General features: G+C 33.1%; 1 protein-coding gene across 2 annotated transcripts; it reads left to right on the top strand.

The window, feature by feature from the left end:
• The first annotated feature begins 6 nt into the window (after nt 1-6).
• Nucleotides 7-21,949, top strand: LOC120331840 (transmembrane protein 45B-like). Of its 2 annotated transcripts, none has more exons than XM_039399007.2 (10): nt 7-195; nt 4,768-4,880; nt 5,581-5,751; nt 6,721-6,827; nt 9,131-9,262; nt 12,121-12,220; nt 15,205-15,343; nt 16,087-18,481; nt 18,669-19,646; nt 19,827-21,949. In XM_039399007.2, the coding sequence occupies exons 1-8, from the start codon at nt 104-106 to the stop codon at nt 16,211-16,213; spliced, it is 981 nt and encodes a 326-aa protein (XP_039254941.1). In that variant the 5' UTR covers nt 7-103; the 3' UTR covers nt 16,214-18,481; nt 18,669-19,646; nt 19,827-21,949. The 2 variants fall into 2 exon arrangements, with proteins under 2 accessions (XP_039254941.1, XP_039254939.1); XM_039399005.2 differs by lacking the exon at nt 7-195 and adding an exon at nt 1,629-2,102.
• Nucleotides 21,950-22,285: the final 336 nt, after the last annotated feature.

Here is a 22,285-nt window from a genome sequence, read left to right as displayed (position 1 = left end):
TGTTTATTTTAATAGCCTATATCTATTTCAGATTTAAACTAGTTCTTCTAACTTCTTAAAATCAACTTTGCCTAAACAAATTCTGTGCTGTATCTGTAACAAAATGGCAAGCTGGGGTGGACATACTCTTCCTGGGACATTTTTTATTATATTTGGAATATATTATGCTTTTCTATACATTTCAAGATATCTGAAGTGAGTAGATGGTATTTATACTACTTGAATTTAGGGCAGGATATCTGTTATTTATGAATCTGGAAAATTACTCATTCTCTGTTTTTAAAATGACGCTGTCATGTCTAGAGTGTTGCAGTACAGCACCAGATTCTGGCTATTTTCTGGAACATAAAAAAAAGCATGTGAGTCTTTGAAATGAGGGGCTTCGAGTAGGCAGCAAGCCCGGTGCGTGAGAACCTTAGATGTCTGAATATAAGTCACAAAACCTCACGCACAGAAAACCGCGGATTTGATTTCCATTTTTTCACATCTATACTGCCCTATACCTGTATACGATTACACATACAATGTATTTCTAAACCACATAATTATACAGTCTCATAATCGTGATGCATATGATCTACTATTTAAATATTTTGGCCTCTTTAATGGCGCACTAGTATGTTGTGATACACTGATTGCTGTAACGAAAACATAAGCAATAAATATCTGTTTTTAAAAATGAGTCGTTTTATTTAGGTTATTTTCGGTTACTCAAATAAAGTTTCATGTCATGCCTCGAATCTGCCAATATATCGTTTGTCCTTCATCAATCCAGGAAATGAGAAAGCAAAAAATAACTGCACAATAGGCCAGAACGCTGTCTGAATCTGGACATTTTAAGTATTCGTTTCGGGCCGCATCTGGTTCTTCATTTTAGAGCATTGGCTCAATAACTTTGAATGGATTATATTTTAATAAAAGACTTATGTATAGTTTTGAATTTTTTTTATCATGTGCACCAACTATATACAAAAAGAACTTGTCTGGAAACCACAAAAGGCATAATAGATGCCGAAATTTTTTTTGACTCACATTTTTGACAGGATATCAGAGGAAGACTGAGTATAGGTCATGATAATATGACCTCAGTTTACCAGTCTAGGGAGGGCATCAGGATATTGTGAATAGGTGGTTTCTGGAGGGCACAATAACAAACCAGTAGTTTATCGCTAGTGTACTGTTCATCCACCGATATTTTTCAACCTTCGAGCGCGTAAAACTGATTTGCGATGTCGCGATAAGCCTAGTTCCAAGAATACGAGTCATGAAATATTTTGTATAATTAATAGAATATTCAATCTACTTTGCAAATTTTATAACATCTTTTATTTCTTGTAGGCTTCTGATGCACTTTATTCCTATTTAGTTTATTTATTTTTCGATTACAGTTGATCAATCAGTTGAATTCCTATTATATTATATTGTGTCATTTGGAGCACAGCTTTCATTTCACAGTCAAATGTACTTGCAACTAAAATAATATCTTGAGCCTCGCCAGCTAATTCTAAGTCAGAGTTGCAGTTGAGTTGTACAGACATAGTTACATAGGTTAATAATAAGTACCGGTATGCTAGTGCAACTTTGTAGAAAGTATCTTAATTAGAGTAAAATTTATTGCTTTAGCAATATTTTTGGCAATGAAATATTTACTTTGGATTAGACATTAATTTCAATATTTTTGAACAATTTTACCGATATGTCTATATTTGAAGACAACAAAAATACTGCAGGTACTCCTGTACATTATTTCTTATCCAAAAAACTGTCTCTTTTTTGCTAATTATTATTCTCATGGCTCGACTGTACGAAAAAGGTCTGCCACCACTTTGTGAAAAAATTTGCACATCATTGATACTGTCATGCTGTATTTGTCTTTCCTTGGCCCTTGATAGATTCAATGTTAAGTTTAATCTATTGTACTTTGCTCAAAATAATGTAAATCATTTTAACTATAAATACTGTATATAAAGATATTTTTAGGTGAAATTTTTACTTTTATTATCCAAAATAATGGGTAGCTACGGAGGTCACGTTCTTCCTGGTTCTTTTTTTATATTTTTTGGTATCTGGTATGTTATTGGATACTCCTGGAGTTACTTTACGTAAGTTTATAGCATGCTTGGTGTTTTTGCATGACACAGGGGAATGATCGGGTGATTCTTTATGTATAAAAGTAGCACATCCTGTACATGAGTTCATCTAGGATTATGCTTTGTAAATTATTTTGAACAATTCGAATTTATTTTACAGCAAGTCATATTCCCAATTTCACTCTAAATTTTGACCTACCGTTAATTGTATTGTATTGAGGTGCTATAAAGTGGTGAATCAACTAAAAATTATCAATTAAACTAACTTTTTTTTTTTAAATCATAGAATTTCTGGAAAATTTAGTGTTGTTATTGTTCTGTTGACTCTTAGTTAGAGCTTGGCATGTTTTTACCAGAGTTGAATTTTCAAACTGTGTTGCCTGGAATCTTAATTTCAATAGCGATAAACTATAAGTCCAAATCGAAAAAGCATCAAGATTATCAAGCATTCTTAGCAGTGTATAAGCAAAGCTTTGCATATATTAATGTTTTTGTTATCAAAATTTGATTTTCCTCAAGTTTAAAGCTTGAATCTGAGATGAAATTTTCTTGATTAGAATTTCTTTGATTAGAAACATTCAGGATTTTTTGGTGTTGAAAACTATGATTTGGAAAACAGAAACAAAATTTTTAAACATTTTTTTTTCGTTTTTTTTTGCCACGATGTTAAATTTAATATAAAACCTTCATTTATTTTTGTTAATTTACACAGGAATGCATGCTAGTGCACAAGATTTTATTTCTAAGTTATGGTAATATGGTAGATCAATATTAAAGTTCGGTTATTTAGTTGTGTATAAATTTAATCCTCATTGAAAATGGTAACTATTTTCAAGAGCCTTTTAGCCACATTCAAAATAAGTAGAATAAAGTGTATTGTAATAGTTTTGTAATCAAATATCATTTGAACTTTTGTAACATTTATAAAAAGTTTGTACTCCCGAAGTAAGTGAACCAAGATGGCGGACACCGAAACGTAGTATGTGTACCAGGTTAGGGTTAGGCCATAATTTTATTCCTATTTTCAGCTTTTTGGTTCTATTATGAGTTCGGGGACTAGCCAAGTGACTCCTATAGTACTTGTAACTGAAATCATGGTCTAATCCTAACCTGGTGCATATACTAACTACATTCCGGTGTCCGCCATCTTGGTTCACATACTTCGGGAGTGCCGAAAGTCTTAGTTACCTGTACTCATTATTGTGTACCTCAAGTCGTCTTGAAAATAAAATATTTTGGAATTTGAAAATTTTATTAGTCTGGTTTGGTTTTTCACTCTCATTCCGGGGTATCTCAATTCTCAAGTCATTATGAAATTAATACATTTCAAAGAATTTGTAACTTTGAACATTTTATTGGTATGATAAATTTCTAACAATTGTACATAGCTATATAGCTACATTGCTGTTATTCACATCTATATAGGCTACCATATTAAACTGCTTTGTTAGTACCATTTTTGAAATTAATATGTTTCCTCAAAGAACTTTAATTTTGAACATTTTATTTGTCTGATATATTTCCATCCAATAATCGTATATTATAGCGCTGTGATTCAAACCCATATATACCATTTTATATTGCTTTGTTAGTACTATTACATATCATGTTAATAAATGTATAGAAGCATGATCATTTTAGATTAGCTGGTGGTGTAGATCGGTGTTGTTGTCTGTGTATCTTGTTCTATGTAAAATGTCAAAAGGAAAAGTTTTCCTAGTGTTATTAAAAATCAAGTCAATACTCAAACAATTAGTTAACTGCCGTAGGTAAAAATTTAATTCAGCAGTAATAAAGTATGTTGACAGATGCTTCGGCCCATTCAACCAGTAATTACGTTAATTAACAAGGCAAGTCAATATGGAGGCATCAATGTTTTGCCTAGTTGAAATCTGAATGCCCATCATCATTTAAATCGGTTTCAGATGTGTATTTTTGGATCTGAATTTTTTTTCTCTTTCCATTTAATAATAGAATATTTTTGCACAAATCCATGTGCTTTATACTGATACCATTTTTAGTTTACCAGTACATAGAAACCTATAGATTAAAGTAAGTCTCGTTCAAATTCTCTGTCTTTTTTTATTGCTTGCTTTAGTTTGGTAGAAAATGGTGTGCATGCATCTCAATATTCATGCATTATCAGCATATTATGTTACTATTGTATCATTGTATGGTGTTCCTACTTGGTAGTATAAACAAATATCACAAATATGTACTGTTTCGGATTGACGTGTTTGTGACATTGTGAGTGACATACAAGTCAACTACTGGATTTGGTTGATATAAAATAAATTTTGGGCACGATGGTCTGGTAGTTGAAGTGCTTCACCCAACCATGTTGGCTATAGATTACACATCTCAAGTTCAAATCTCGTACCCCACTTTACCCAGGGTGTAATAAGATGGGTGGACAATAAGGAACCGGAAAGGTTTCAATCCTTCTCAAAACGGTGGCTTTTCACATGTTATAGGATGTTGTGCAGGGCCATATTTAGAGCGAAATGTGCGATACGCGCTGTATAAAAAATATCGTGTCATATAAAATACTTCAAATCTGGAAGTTATTCCTTTGGTACCACTTTACGCATGTTCTTTGAAATACAAAACTGATGCATGCATTCTGGGAATCGATTGAAAATTATTTTTTACTAAATTTTGCTTTTCCTCATCTCAGATCACGAAGTAAGAAGGATTACAACTACTATGGAACTTTCTACTGTTGTGGAAAACTACCGTGCTCTATGCTTGTGGTGGAAGGATGCCTGAAAATATTCTTTACGTCTGTGGGTAAGTGAAGTAATAAAATAATATTTGACGCAACTCCGTGCACCATTTTATTCTTTTTGAATTGACAGTAGCAGGTCTGTAAGTCTGCCAGTTGGCACAAAAGATAAAATGTTCCTGGATTTCAGTTCCAGTATTCCTCGATAGACTGTAACAGGTCTGTATGTCTGCCAGTTGGCACAATTAATGAAATGTCAAATTGCTGAATTTCTGACTCGGTATTCCTCAATTGGCAGTCCAAAATTGAGTTAAATTCAATATTCCTTCAATAATTACCTTTAATTAACATTTCGTCACCAATGATTATGTAATACAGTTTTTTTTTTCTCTTTGAAAACATAGGCCTACCTAATTTAACGAAAAAAAAAACTATCATAATTATCAATGTTCTTGTAGTCGCTCATGTGTTCACAGATATTCGTTGCACCCTGGGCGAGTGGGGGCATGGGATTTGAACCCGAGAGCATATTCCGCAACACAGACACAGTTCTGACGACTAAAACACTAGGCCATGGCGTTGTCCAAATAATTTTATTAATTAGTCTCACATTACTATTACCTGAGGGTATATTCCACAATAACAGCATATTAAAGTTTTAACATCTTATTATTAAACGGCCATTGCGTCGTCCAAACGGCCAACTAGGCCATTGCGTCGTCCAAATAATTTTATTATAAATTTTCACATTACTCTTACATTCAGGTACATTAGTTGAACTTTTCTATCCTGGTGCCCCAATGGGAGCTTTACATAACTCTGACGGCGATTTCACTCATCCCATGAACTGGCAGCACGCTACCATGTATTTCTTTTTTGGTTTATCTGGTTTGGCAGACATCATTTCTTATACTGCAAAAAATGTAGTGCCTAAAGGTTTGTGCTTTATTATTAAACGTTGTATTCAGGTTGTACGGGATTAAATAATCGAAAAACAGATATTTGGTAACTTGATATTGTAGTTTTAATTAGCAAGTCTTTGACGAAATATAGCTGGATATTATAATACAGGGGTGGGCTAATGACGGCCCGTGGGCCAGATCCGACCCACCCGAGTGTTTTATTCGGCCCACTTTTGTCTACAGAAATTACTACTATAGGTTCTATGGATATAAATTTCTGTTGAAAATGTTGATAAAAATAACGTCATAACGACCCTAATTATACATTGGGCTTTGTATTATTATATAAACGTTAGCCTAGCTGATGTAAATAAACTACTTTTCATTCATAGTTTTTCATACTGAATTTTGAGCTTCTGGACCAGTAACCATGTCTATTATCTGTATCTGGCCCACTCAGAAGGATAATATTATTATATTTGGTATAAGAATGTTAATAAATTGAAATTGTTTTGTAATTTTTGAATTTGGTATTCAGTTTCCTGATGAAAAATAGTTTTGTTCATCCATTTTTCAATTGTCATGCTTCTGGTGTCCAATATGACTGAGAATATTCATTTACGATCGATTCAGAAATCAATTTCTTGGCCCTATCTATCTAAATAAATGTCTGTGCCGCCATTATTAATAAATGTTCAAGGTAAAATGTATTTAAATCAGAAATTTGAAAATAAAACTATATTGTGTAAGTGATATACTGGTATACATTTTATAATTTAAATACCTGTGTATACATTTTACATAGGCTTACATACTAGACATAAGTCACATAATCTGCCTAAAAAAATTTCGGGGCTCCTGAAGTATGTGCACCAAGATGGCTCAGAACCTCAACACAGTATGTGTACCATGTTAGGGTTCAGGTTGCGCGCCATCTTAGTGCACATACTTCGGGAGCGCCAAAATTTCAAGTAATTGTCAGTCAACTCCGGTATATTTTCAGGATTAGATAGAATCATGGGAGGCCTCGCTTTGTTTGTTGAAGGATATTTGTTTTTTTTTCATTTGCATGGAAGATCGATGATCGACACGAGATGCCATGTCTTATTGGTGAGTTCCATATTAAATATTATTATTTATTACTTATCGATCTTAAGATGTCGATAGGTATTTGTCTGTTTGTCTGTCTGTCTGTTTGTATGTTTGTCTGTCTGTCTGTTAGATGAACGCGATATCTCACGAATGCGTGGTTGAATCTGCTCCAAATTTTGCATGTGCATGCATCTTACCTCGGACCAGAAGCCTATAGATTTTGGGTTAATTATGTCGTATAATTAGCGAGTTATTAACTAATAACCGATCTAAGATCGATAAGTCTTCGGTCTCCGACCGATATTCTCGTTTCTTTATTGAGAATGTTTAAACTAAGGTATAATAGAAAAATGTGGTGAATTGTATATTTGATAAGAATGAAATTGAGCATGTTCAAAAAAAACAAAAATTTGATTCAATAAAATATTGAATTCAAATGGTTCTTAAAATAAAAAAAATTTTATTTCAAAGAGTTTCTTAAAAATAATATTGCGAAGTTAGCTGTACTAACAGCTTCATCAACTTTATTCTCTGTAATGGTTTCCCAAACCAAATAAGGATTAATAAATAAAGATTTAGATAGCATGTTAAAGGGTTTCCCTCTGGGCAGATTACCAAATATAGCATGTCTTTGATCATGCCAACCTAATAAATCTGCTGCCTGACAAAATGAAAACAATATTCACACAGGGATTAGGAGCCTGTTAGAAATCTCAAAGGCGCTAGCTCCGTTTCTGTAGTCAATAATTTTTTTTGTATTACCTCTGTCACCAAACATCAGCACAAATTAATCTTTAAAAGTTGAAATTAAAGTGCTTAGTAGCTACGTGTGCATTATAAAATAAAATCTATTAGGTGCAGTGTGTGTGAAGTACTCCCGTAGTGTGTGTACCAGATTAGGGTTAGGCCATAATTTTATTCTGATTTTCTTTATTTTAGTTTTATTACGAGTTCGGGGACCGTCTGTTTTAGCCAAGTGAATATATTCTTATGCCCATGGGTTTCAGTCCCTTTACACAACTTGATGCAAAGTAGGCGAACAAAATTAGTTACCTTCATATTGGTACACATACTTCTGGATCACCCAGTGAAATGCAATATTATTTTACCACTGAATTATATCTGTATGTTAGATGCTATGGAGTTCGCTAGTCGATTACGCCATATCTTGTTTTATCTGAAGAAGTTAGACTATGATCTAACGAAAGCTCATAAATATACTTGATATTTCGTGGAAGAGATTATGTTATTTTTATTTGGGTTCAATCTGGTTTGCGTAATTGTGTATGGCAATGGGTTCCCAACTTTGTCACTTAGACATATCATCAAATAACATAGCATCAAATAAAATGATCTCACGGACCGACAAAAATATATTAAGGACTGACAAAAAGCAGGAAATTGGAATAGGAAATACTTCAAAATTATAAAATAGGGTCAAAAGTACATACTCGTAAAGTCGGAATTGCAATTGCACGTTGTAAATATACAAATTTATCTTGAAACTTATAAATTAATAGGCTATGAGGAATGAGTTAATAAAATATATATAATAATCTGAATCTGATTTTATTACTTGCATGGGTATCATAAATTATGACATGGAAAAATAATTAGATACTTCAAAGTTGGAACTAAAATTTGTTAGCTATGGCTCCTGCTCTATCTATTATGACAAGCCTGGCTCCATCTCCCCTGCCCTTCATTCACAAAAACTAGAGTTATAAAACTTGGATACAAAATTAGGAATTTTTTGTATACCGGTATATGTCACATCACTTTGGCATTAATTCCAATCTTGGGTTGTGTATTTTTGGAACATGAAGAGTGAAACTAGTTTGTTACAATAGTTTTATTGCTCATAAAATATGGATCAGTTGGTCGGTTGTTCTGTATGTCCTGGTTACTAAAATTTATGAATTACAAAATTTGATAATAGAGGGGGCCAAATTTAGTTTGCAAAACAAAAGTTAAAATTATTCCCACATAGAAATATGATTTTTTATTTTTTTTCATTATACGAAGCTTATTTGCTACTTCTATTTTAAACAAGGTCTTGTACATTATAGACACTGAAATCTAACAATATATAATGTAAGTACCGGTAGTTATTGTTTTTAGAAGGATCGTTTTCAATCTTATTTTTCCCAAATTCTAAATTTTATTAAATGTCACCTATTTACTGTAATGCCCAATTCAAATATTTGTTCATTCATTATTTCATTTTTAAAATTTTTCTCATTGAAAAAAAAAAAAATAACAGAATCATGCATTAATCCAGGGAAGAAATTATATTTCCTAATGATTTTTTTATCTTTTAGGTGATTGCGGTTTGGCCTTGTGCACTTTTCGCATTGTTAGAAGCATTTTTGATCAACAATCGTGCGGTCTTACATCTCCTGGAAATGTTCCACTCAATTCTGCTGATATTCCAAGGAGTTTGGTTCTGGATGGTGGGTATTTATCTAACAAACAAAATAGAATTGCTTGGATATGTTGACACTAAAGTCCATTAACTAACCACCTGCCCGGAACTCCCGTAGTATGTGTACCAAGTTAGGATTAGGTCATAATTTTATTCTGATTTTCCCTTTTTCAGTTCTAATTAGGCGACTGTCTGTGTTAGCCAAGTGAATATACCCCCTGCCGATAGGTTTCAGTCCTTTTACACAACTTGATGTAAAGTAGGCGAACAAAATTAGTTACCTCCATATTAGTACCTCTGGAGCGCCGAAATATATGCACACAAAGGTCCAATCACTAACAAAGTACAGTACCTGTAGTCTATGCCAGGACTTCCCAAACTTTTGAGGTTGCGGCCCCTTTTAATATTTTAAAATTTTTTGTGGAATCTGTTCATGTTGAATATGCTAAACAGTTCGAAATATGCATTTTTGATATTTTATTGACACAGAACTAATTCTCAACTTTTAGTAGGCTTACTCGATAACAAAAACTAACACACATTTACTCAGATCAACGCTACTCAATTAATCATTGTGATTGGTGCGACTGCTTTTTTTGAAGCCATATGCAACCGACGCTGAAATGTGACTGAGTGCCGGACTATCAAAAATCCGTCATGTAGAGGGCCACATTTGACAGAATAAAATAGTTTTGCCATGAATTAAAATAAAACAACAAAATTTTTGGGTGATATATCTTTGGACTTTTGAATTGAATATTTTAAAAATAAAATACAAGAAGTAGGCTTCTAGGGAATACTTTCATCTTTGAGTACTGAAATCGAAATCAATCAGACTAATAGTTGTTCGAAAGTGCTAAGCTTTTGTTTTTAAAAGTTTGTCATCTTTAAGTCTTGAGGACTATTCTTTCTTTTTTAGTTTAAATTTCTAATAAGTGATAATTCATTTTCCTTAAATACTGTATTTATTATAAAGGACGGTGGTTCATGCTGTAAGTAACACACACATATTATAATACATAGTTCTGAAATAACGAAAACTTATTTAAATTAGAATATTAATCTATTTAATATTACCCTTATGATATATTTCCCCCCAAAATACACGTTTTAAATCATTGAAAATAAATTCATTTCTAAATTATCAAATATTAAAATACAATATGGTGGCTCCATGACCCAGTTACCTTTATTATATAACAGATTTCATGTCTGTTATATCACACATGGAAACGTGACACCCTGATCGTACAAGCGATGTGGCCAACAGATCATGTGACTATTGTAAACATTTCCCTTGTTTGTGTAATGACTCACTTATTTGTACAAATCATCATTTCTCCTTTGAGTCGAATGTTTCACAAATAGAACGCTTGTATAGGACTGTTAACTAATAGTTAATTAGGCGGATCGTTATCCATTTGTCTTATTGAGATAGTTTTGATTAAATTTAATCGGGAATTTCGGGATATATTTTAATATATATTTCTGGTACATATAAAATATTGATTGGTTTTCTGTGAGAACAAGTATCGTATATCGTCGCATATAGGCCGACCCCCTGAAAATAGTGAATTCATAAAAATTAGCATATGAATCGATCATCATACAAATCGTAACATGCCGTACATACTTGCATATAAACTGATTTCACATCTGCCCCCTGGAAACGTCCTTAAAACAATGAATTTATAAAAATTTGCATATAAGTCAACCCTACAAATCGTAACATGCCGTACGCATCCATCACATCGAATGGTTGCAGAAGATATGTAATGAAAATGATACCCACTATTAGTATGTTTTAGTTTACCGTAATTAATAATGGTAAGAAGTGTCTCAAAATCCGCCAAATTCATACTTACTATCACTGTCAAACTCCCCAAAGAAGTCTTTCCAGTACAGATTCATGCACAAGTTGTTAATAAGTTATCAAAGCGATATGCAGCAGAGCATTCAATAATAAGTAATAATAGTATGAACTATTTACATGAATGCTGGAAATACCAGCTATATACCAATGAATCATTTAATAATCAATCAATGATGGCCAACTGTGGCCCGTATCTTGCTTCTCCGCTAGTGTACCTTATGGTGCTTTTCATAGGAAACAATAGCTATGAACATATGTTTTTCGTTGCTCTGGAAGCAAGCTCTTCTTTTGCTTGCAAACTAAATATAATATGAAAATTCGTTTTATCAATTTTAATCTATCACTGATCATAATAATTCGATCAGGTCAAGTTTTGACTTTTATAGATCATACTTCTGGTCATAATATTGAAGGATTTATTGAATTCATAATACCAATAATAACTAAGGTCGTCTCAGTAATAATCACCAGAAAAAATAAATCTCCTTTCATTCAGTTTACCATATTTAGAAACTTTGATTCTGCAAGTTGTGCTCCCATATTTCTTAGACACATATTGGTTATCGTTTTCATGCATCAAGTTTTCCCCAAGCTTGATTGAATGCCCTGGAAGTATAACATATATTGAAATGTTTGCAAGTAAAAACTTAATTTTATTTCAACCAGATCCAAAACTGCTGTTATATCTCATTGAGTAAGTCAAAGCCTAATTGGGCGTCCATCCATCCAATTCGGTTAACCTCTTGTTAGGGTTACACGAAACCAACTAAATTTCCCTGCTCTTTAGCGCAAGTGGATCCGTATGTGTATAACGCAAGGGTGCTGTAGCAGCAATAAGGATGGATATTCTATTTAATTCAAGTGTCTTGCTGCACACTAACACGAGCTTGTCTGAAGAAATCTTACCTTAGATAAAGTGTTATAGAAATACATTTGTGTCATTGTGCAGCAAAACTTTCGAATCAAATAGTCTTGTCGATTTGTTTAATTTAACATTAACATTTTTTCTCCAGGTCGCTTACATTCTGTATCCACCTAGTGGAGAACGATGGGATCCATGCTTTACGGAGGCAAAAATGGACGCTCACCAACTAGCAGAATTAAAAGAACATCGTAAGTTCATTTTGTAATTTGTTTCAATATGTTTAGGAAAGTGTATTAAATTGGGGCATGTTCAGTCAGAGAAATCTTCGTAGATACTTGTAAATTCACATGGAAATTTAATTTGAAAATTATTTGGTTGATTCTTAATTTTTAAGAGGTAAATAAGGTATATAAGGTTTGAGTTGAAATGGCAGGCTCAAAACCAGGAGCAGAGAAGGTACAGTGATCAGCTCAAGTTAATACCGGCTCTCTCAGTGTTTGAGAATTTCCTATTACAGATATTGAAGTCTTTTGTTCAGGACAGTAATTCGGTGAGTTATGTTTTGGTATCACATGAATTAGCTCGGCGAATCAATGGCTAATAGAGCTGTCATTGCTACCTCATCTATTTGATCGCTTTCAGTCAGTGTATAGTTTTTCTTTTTACATAAAGTTCCCACGTAAAAAATTAGCATTAAAGTCAGTAATAATAATAATAATAATTTTAATTTTAGTAAATATGAGAGACCCGACTTTTCTTACTAAACTGAGAATTGAAAAGGAAAGGAAATTCACATTATAGCTTACTGTAAATGGTGTGTTTAGGATATCAAACTGCATAGCAAAATTTTTTACTGATCCAACATTGCATTAACTTCTTCAGATATAGAATATAAATTATAGCAGTGGTTCCCAAACTTTTTAGAGTTGGGACTGACTATTTATTACCACAGCTTATGGCGACCCACTTAACTTTAATTTTCCTTTGTTTTTTCATGACATAACACAGAACACAGCAATGGCTAATCATCGCGAAACTACCGTGTTTCCTCGAAAATAAGACCTCACCTGAAAATAAGATATTAATTTGAATTTTCAAAATGATTTTAACTAAACCCTACCCTTAAATTTAAAATGTGTGGGAGAGGAAAGGTTCATTGGCCTGAGGTAAGGTGAAGATGACACCACTATTCAAGATTGTTTGATATCACAATTATGATATTTGTCACTTGATTTTTGTATAGGAAATACAAATAAAAACAATGGATGTCGGTTTTTATATAATGTTCAGTAAAATATCTTGTGATTTTCTACAATGTAATTTTATTTTTGATAAATGACACAAAAGACCTCTTCCAAAAAAAAACATAGTGTTATTCTTCAAAAGAAAATAAATCTAAATCCTGTCTAAATTTCGAGGAAACACGGTAAGAAGTGTTGTACAGTGTACAAAACTGCTATACATAAAAAAGCCACACGGTCATTCTTTGTGTAGCAAATTTTTTTTCTTTGAGAAGATCGTAAAAAGGAAACTTTCACAGATTAGAATTTAAATTTAATTTCTTTTTTTGAAGATTTACGAGTCGTCTCGACTCGCCACCGATCCTAATAACCAGTATAATTAATCAAAGCTTTCTACATCTTTTCACGACCCACTAAGATTCCTTTTGCACCCACCAGTAGGTCGCGACCCATTTCCTGCAGAAAATTAGTGTTTAAGCCAGTTTTATCCAGATTGTACCTGTGCAGCATGCCTTGTTCCTTGCCTCAACTTTTTTCAACTGTTTAATTGATTCACAGACAGTGTAGGTGTTTCCTTCAAACTAAATTATCTATGCAGAAAATTAGTATTAATAACCTCAGTGGCAATGAGTGCAGTGTAGATGTTGCAAAAAGCTTATGGAATGGTATTAAGAAAGACCTGGATTTCTCTATTAAACAGAAGGAAAGAAGATTAGAATTGAGAGGAAAGGACAGGTTAGATCAGTAGTTTTCAAACTTTTTAGGTCGCGTCCCCATTTTAGAATTTGTTAAGTCTCAAGTCCCACCTCAAATATAACTAGCTAACAATAAGCTACAAATAACACATAGTAAGCGAAAGTATGTTTGGTGCTCCCGAAGTATGCGTACCAAAATGTCGCACAACCTGAACATTAACCTGGTACACAACCTGGGTTCAGGTTGTGCGCCATCTTGGTGCGCATACTTCAGGAGGTCCGTATGTTTTATATAGAAACACATTGCAAGTATGTGGAAAGCACAATAAATCAACATATCAAAAATAAAGAAATGTAAATATCTGAAATAAGGCGGGCAAAATCATATTTTTATCTTGTATTACCTTTACGCTCCCTCAAATCACTGTCTACGCCATGTTGGCCGCACTCCATCATTTGAAAACCTTGCTTTACTTCAATATCATGAAAGTCAGAATATTTGAATGAAACTCAAAAATTTCAGTTTACAAAGCGCTCTCAATTAACTAACTATTAAAGAAGGATACATACGCAAATGTTTTTGTTATCAAAATTTGGTTTTCTCGTAGTTTGGAACTGGTGGAAGAGCCAAAACTCTTAACAACCCAGGGACGTTAGTCGAATTCCAATCTCCTAATTGGGATTCAAGTCAAAATTTTTTTTAGCCCAAAGTCAAATGTAAATTTTTTGCCATTCACAGCCCTGAGTAATACATATCCATAATACACATAGGGTCCATAAAGACCCTTTATGATTTCAATTTTGTTATGAAGTCAGTTCTCAATATATCTTATCCAGGTTTGTTGTTTTTTAATCCATAATTGTTTAGTGTTTTTACTCTATTCAATATGCGAGGGCCAAAACAATGTATGGTATTGATAAATTCCATTTTTTTTTAATTTCAAGACTTTATGGACACCCTATACCTGACATGGCAAACTACGTGCCAAATCTGGCTCATTTGTTGGGTGAATCAATCTGGTTCGTATGATACTACCACAACCAAACTAAAGCCAAATTTTAAAATCTAAAAAATAGCTCAAGGAATTTGTTGAGATTGCGATTAGATTTTGTTTTGGCTCGTAGCTTATTGTTTTCCACTCTTGCTTTTGTAACACTGTAAATATTGTTCATAAAATGTGAATTTTATGTCACACTTACATGGTCTTAACACCTTGCCCACCCCTGATGTATACTATTCTTGTGGGTTTTTAGATATCATCAAGTAAAGATCTCAAAATTTTCTTTCTTTCCCAGAACACAATAGCAGTGGTGAAGAAAAAACATGCAATGAAGGAAAAGTACATTTAAATGTGATGTTCATCACAATGTTCTGGAGTTGGGCTCTTGCCTTCGTGTCTATTGGCGTTGGAATCATCTACTTTCTAGTTTACAAGTATGTGATGATAAATATATAAAAATGACGGGGCTCCCGAAGTATGCGAACCAAAATGGCGGACATCAGAATGTAATATGTGTACTTGGTTAGGGTTAGACCATAATTTTAGCTATAAATACTACGGGAGGCTCTTGGCTAGTCTTCGAACTGATAATAGGACTAAAATAAGGAAAATTGGGAAAAAATCATCGCCTAACCCTAACCTGTTACCCATGTTACGTTCCGATGTCCGCCATCTTGGTTCGCATACTTCGGGAGCGCCAAAATGACTATGACAGTGGTTATCAAACTTTTCAAGCCGTGCCACCCCCCCTTTTTTTTTAGAATTTGTCAAATCTCATGCCTCAACTCAAAAACAATGAGGTACAATACCGGTTAAATTTGTCAAGTCTCGCACCCAGCCTCAAAAACTAGCTAAATTCACTCCCCCTGAAAAAATTGTCTGTGCCTCACGTGTGGGTCGCGCCCCACCGTTTGACAACCACTGTACTAGAAGAACTCCATTAAAGTCGGTGGTTTTCATCTTGAGTTCCTTTAATAAAACTAAATACCACAAGTTAAGTACCTCAATAACAAACTAACATACTATGCAGTTCGAGAGTTCTGCTGCACACTAACACAAATGTATTTCTGTAACATTTAGTCTGACCGAAATCAGACTTCCTCAGACAAGCAGTTTACAACAATGACTCGCCTGACCTATACTGATAACAATTCAACAATTCAAAAATGTTTAACAGGTGGTTGAAGATGCGAAGACAGCTTGATCGCTCTTTCTGCATCAGTGAGGAACGAACCGCTCTTAAAATGGAGAGCAGACACAAAGGTTTGCTCGACGGAGAAGATGAAGATGAGGAAGCGTTTTAGATATTTTTTTGTTGTTTGAGAAACAATTTTTAGAGTTAGATGAGTGATATATTATTTTATGCAATAACCCAAGTCAACCTTATAATTGGTGGGGCAAAGAACCGCCTAAATTCTAATTTTATTTTAAAAATGGAAGGTTTTGTGCCTAACCCTATTTTAATTTGATTTCGAGAATTCTTTTTGAATTTCTCGATTCCCCTACTTTCTCTGTTCAATTGTTTAAAAAGTTGCGATAGTGTGTTCTAGGGCAGTTGTTCTCAAACTTTTTATTAAGCCTATTTTAGAATTGTCAAGTCTCGCGCCCACCTCAAAAATAACTAGCTTAACGTAAGCTACAAATAACAGATAGTATGAGGCAATCTCTAAATAATAAGAAATGTAAATATCCAAAATAAGGCGGGCAAGATGAATCAAACACACATATTTTATTTTTAATCTTCACACGCTTTCAAAAAATTGTCTGCGCCCCATCGTTCTGAAAACCACTACCCTAGAACAGGGCTACTCAACTGGCGGACCGCGGTCCGAATCCGGACCTTTCGAGTATTGGATTTGGACCGCACCTAATTATTTATTTTGGATCATTAGCCCCACTTTTTGAATTTCCTATCATAAAATGACTTTCAAAGTTTTGAATATATACGAAAAGAACTATAACACCATAATAAACAATTTTAATTTGCTACTAATCATTAGTCGGTCGAGGAAGTGCTCGTTTAAGGATGCCGAAATATCATTTCTGGAAAGACCGGACCCAAATAATTTTGAAGTTTTGTTTGCGGACCTTCGATAAAAATAGTTGAGTAGCTCTGACCTAGTGTATACTTAACACATATTTTTTTATCAGCCAATCTCTTATTAGTGGACTTTTAATTTTTTGATATAGGGTCATAGTGCAAGCAATTCTTATAGTTGCAAAATACCAGGTTCCTCACACAATTTTAAAATTATAATTGGTTGTTCTGAAATTCAAGGCGATCGAAAACTTTTTCGATTATTCATTTTTTTGTTTGGTATAAGGCAACATCCTGTTAGTGGAAAGTTTTCTCTTTTTTTTTATTTTACATTTGTAGTAGTGGCATTCACCAAACGGGTCGTTTTTAGCCCCAAAATGTATTGGGTTCAAATATTTAGTTAATTATTCATATAGATAGATGCTGGAGAGAGTTTTGAAGGTTTTTTACGCTAATATGTAAAGTTTATATTCTAAACCAAAAAGTTCTAAGTGTATTTGAAGCAAGAAACACAATAAAAATTGCAATCCTGCGCTGTAGAAGGATAAGTAATATATAGGATGCCCATTAGGTCTTAAATTTTTGAAAATTGCAAGCGGAATTTATCGATATCATATATTGTTTTGGCCTCACAGATGAATTAAATGAAGTAAAAACAATCACTGATTATAAAACAACAAACCTGGTTAAGATATATGGAGTTCATAACAAAATTGAAATTGCAAAGGAACTTTATGGACACCCTGTATTATTGAAAAACATTCTGTAGAAATAACTTGAAATATTGATTCAATGCTAATTTGTGAAAGTTTTTCCAAGTTCCAAACCAAAAAATTGATGCATGTGTTCGAAGCAAGAAACATGATTCAAATTGTAACCCTGTAACTGTCAAAGGCTAAATAATACACTGTTGAAATATTTGATGCATGTGTTCGAAGCAAGAAACATGATTCAAATTGTAACCCTGTAACTGTCAAAGGCTAAATAATACACTGTTGAAATATTTGATGCATGTGTTCGAAGCAAGAAACATGATTCAAATTGTAACCCTGTAACTGTCAAAGGCTAAATAATACACTGTTGAAATATTCTGTAAAAATAACTTGATATATCTCAAATTCTAGTCAATGTCGGAGAGAGTTCTTTTTGAAGCTAATTTTGAAGGTTTTTCTAAGTTTCAAACCAAAAAATCGCTATATGTGTTTGAAGAAAAAAAATAATCGAATTGTAACCCTGTAACTGTCAAAGGCTAAATAATACCCTGTTGAAATATTCTGTAAAAATACCTTTATATATCTCAAATTCGAGTCAATCTTGGAAAGAGTTCTTTTTGAAGCTAATTTTTGAAGGTTTTTCTAAGTTTCAAACCAAAAAATCGCTCTATGTGTTTGAAGAAAAAAAATAATCGAATTGTAACCCTGTAACTGTAAAAGACTAAATAATACGCTGTTGAAATATTCTATAAAAATAACTTTATATATCTCAAATTCGAGTCAATCTTGGGAAGTGTTCTTTCTGAAACTAATTTGTGAAGGTTTTTTTCAAATTTTAAACCAAAAAATTGATTCATGTGTTCGAAGCAAGAAACATGATTCAAATTGTAACCCTGTAACTGTCAAAGACTAAATAATACGCTGTTGAAATATTCTATAAAAATAACTTTATATATCTAAAATTCGAGTCAATCTTGGGAAGTGTTCTTTCTGAAGCTAATTGTGAAGGTTTTTTTCAAATTTTAAACCAAAAAATTGCTATAGAAACATAATAAAATCTGTCAACATATTCTGTAATAAATATATCCTGAATCCAAGTCAGCACAACAAACAAAAACCACTGTTTTCAAGTGATTTAGATTTTTTATTATGTTGGAAAAAAAAATATTTTTTCTATTTTATAAAAATCAAATATGTAATTAAATCAGTCGAATTATATATTGTTGAATCGGTCCTGTTGGGTTTCATTCACAAATAATGTTCAAACTGGGCATCAATAGTGCGCATATACCTCTGCTAATTATATTAAGCTATGCTTGCAATATCGCAACCAAAGTACTCTATTTATAGATATAACATTCACAATTTATTTTTGCGAAATCAGGCCTGGCAAAAAGCATCGAAAAGATTGCACAATATTATATTAGCAAGGCCAATTTAAAACCAAATCCCGGCACTACCTGCTCGGCAATTAATTCGACTTGAATGTCTTTTCCCAAATTTTGCATAACAAGTATCGTACCACGATTGTTATATGTACAGCAGCTTGGTTGGCAAACTTTATATACTACTGGGCCAAATGTGCACATTGACGATAGTGTCTGGGGCACGTTAATTTACATCTATAAACAATTGCCACATTAAACTTCAAATTATGACGCACCTGCGCTATTTCTGTGTTAAAATAAACGACACATGTCTTTTTGTTTATACTAATTACTACAGTCATTTTTTGCCAGCCAAGGCTCCACAAGTATATGTGTCAGTTCTGACCGATAAACTTAATTCAATAAATGACTTTGTTAAAATCATGTTCATATAATAGTACTAAACTTATTTTGAGAAGATATATATTGTTTTCTAGTAACGTAATATATTTAAGAGGGAATTTCTAATCAAGAACCATTTTCATAATACTTCATTGTCAGATTCATCTTATAGAATTAGATTCACTGATCAGCCATATTTTACAGGCTGTCTATAAAGGTTCCATTACATTTGAACCCATGACAATTGCACCTGTATGCTATTGTACCTATGGAATTTTTTTTGTTTCACGGATAGTTAAACCCATACTAACCCTAACCCATGGGTTTTAGCACCCGCATATAGATTGAACCCGTGGATATACACATTGTTTCAAATGTACGGTCACCGTCTATAAAGTCCTAAAATATTTTATACTTCGAAAGAGAATTTACCGATAACATATGTTGTTTTGGCCCTCACAGATGTATAAAATGAGGTAAAACAACAAAGCTTGTTAAGATATATTGAGAACTGACCCTAATAACAAAATTAAAATTGGTAAAGGACTTCATGGACACCCTGTATGTCACAACACCATTTATTAAACTTCAGTTTCCCTGTCATCACAATAACATTCAATTAAAATTCAGTTTCCCTATCATCCCAAAATCGTTTATTAAACTTTAGTTTCCCTTTCATCACAATAGCATTTATTAAACTTCAGTTTTCCTGTCATCACTACATCATTTATTAAACTTCAGTTTCCCTGTCATTCTTGGTGCCTGCTCATCTATAGCACAATTTATTTTTGATACAAATCTCGTCATCTTGTTGTATAAGGTACAGCCATTATAAACAAAGATCCACCGTTTGTGAATAATGTTTTTTAATTTCAGAATAGGTATAAGTCTTTTTATTTCTAGTACACCCTATCTATCTATATACCTGCACTTTTATGTCCGTAATCTCCATTAAATACATGAAGCGTAATTTTTCATTTTTTCCAAATATACTTCAATATTCACATATATTTTAATTTTTTTTAAATCAATATAAATTTGGTATAAAATAAGACAATGCCAGAGATGTGGAATCAAAGTTAGATCCAGCCATTGAAGAATATGGCTCCGATATCACAAAAAAAAAATGCAGATGTATGGCTTTGACTTCACAGTTCTGGAAAAACATCATTGTGATGCTTGTGTATAATTTATTAAAACAATTGGTACTCTCGTAGTAGTGAACCAAGATGGCGGACACCGGAATGTAGTATGTGTACCAGGTTTGGCCATAAATTCAGGTACAAATACTACTGGAGTCACTTGGCTAGTTCTTGTAAGAGAACTAAAATAGGGAAAATTTTAATAAAATTATGGCTTACCTGGTAGTCTGGTACACATACTACATTTCCGTTCCTATTTCCGCCATCTTGGTTCACCTAGGTACTACGAAAGTACCAAACAATCAATGTTTTTTACTTCTGTTAATATCTGGTTGAAAATCATATTCAGATTGACAATTTCCTATTGTTTCGTAATTTGTTTCGTTTTATGCAGAATCCCAAAATTTATTTTTCAAATTTTATAAAATAAGTTTTATAGAAGAAAGTACGCATGAAATATCCATGCAGTATGTTCTGCAGTTTTTAATCCAAGGTCTCCTGTTTCCAAATCTAAGACTTGGCAGATATTTTGCTATTTGCGATAATGCAACATTTAAAACATGTTATTGTCCATCTGCATTAGTATATGTTCCACTTTCTAGATATTTGACTAAAATTGTAGTTTTGAGTTGAAATCAAAATACGATGTCAAACCCGTAATCAATGTGTTTGAAATTCCAGGAGGTATAGGTTCACCCTCTATAATTGTAGGCAGCAGTGGTATTCAAAACTGTAAAAGCAGTTTTTTTGGGGGTAGAGTTCACTGACAACAGGCTCCCTCATTTCAGATAATATATTTATGCCACTATGCAAGCTGCATTGACATACTTTACCCAAATCTAATACAAACTTTTGAAACGCCGAATAAAACACTAGTCGTTGTCACTCGTCTAGCTCCCCCTTCTCAACCTCCTGAAACACATCACTTGGTGTAGGGCAAGGCTTTCCAAACGTTCAAAGTCGCGACCCCTTCCAATATATTAAAAATTTTCCCAACCCCTGTTAAGTCAACATTATTGTGCAAGTGGGCAACTTCTCCGATTTATGTATTGCACTGGTTTTCATAATTAAAAAGCAAAATTAATGTAGTACTTGTGTAAAATTGATGTACTTTAGCGACCCCCGGTGTAGGGTAATCACTGTATCCATGCAGGTTCTTTTATGTTGTATGGTTTTTGCATTCAGGACTCAATTTTTGTTTTGTCACATTGATAGAATGAGGCGGCTCTAATTTAAACATCCAGTGTATTGTTGCTTATGATCTTGAAACAATGTGTGCTTGCTTTTTTTGTTTATTTATTTTTAGAATAATTTGCACTAATTCGCTGTATAAATTTTTGTGTATATGTAATTCTAATCAATAGCATTATATCAGAAATATTTTGTACTTATTTTTATCCTTGGGATCAGGATTTGTCCACATTTCCCTACCGACAGGAATTTTGCTTTTAAAGAAATACTTAGCAAATATTGCTTCAAGCTACAGTTACATCGGCTCAACTCTTTTCAAAATTTAAAAATCCACCTTATGAACTGTGGGAATTTAGCATGCGTCTAAATCCACAATTCAACTTTGAAATTCCTTTTTATAATTGGACGAGAGATAAAGGTTGCGAACCCTTGGCTCTTTGGAGAATGCCACCGGATTCTCTCACATCATATTATGGGTGTAAAAAATTTATTACCCATCTGCGAAAATTCTCTTTGATTTTAA

Source organism: Styela clava, chromosome 6 (genome assembly GCF_964204865.1).
Source record: "Styela clava chromosome 6, kaStyClav1.hap1.2, whole genome shotgun sequence".
Classification (NCBI taxonomy): domain Eukaryota; kingdom Metazoa; phylum Chordata; class Ascidiacea; order Stolidobranchia; family Styelidae; genus Styela; species Styela clava.
The sequence above is the reverse complement of the archived record's forward strand: the minus strand, read 5'-3'. Positions and strand labels throughout refer to the sequence as shown.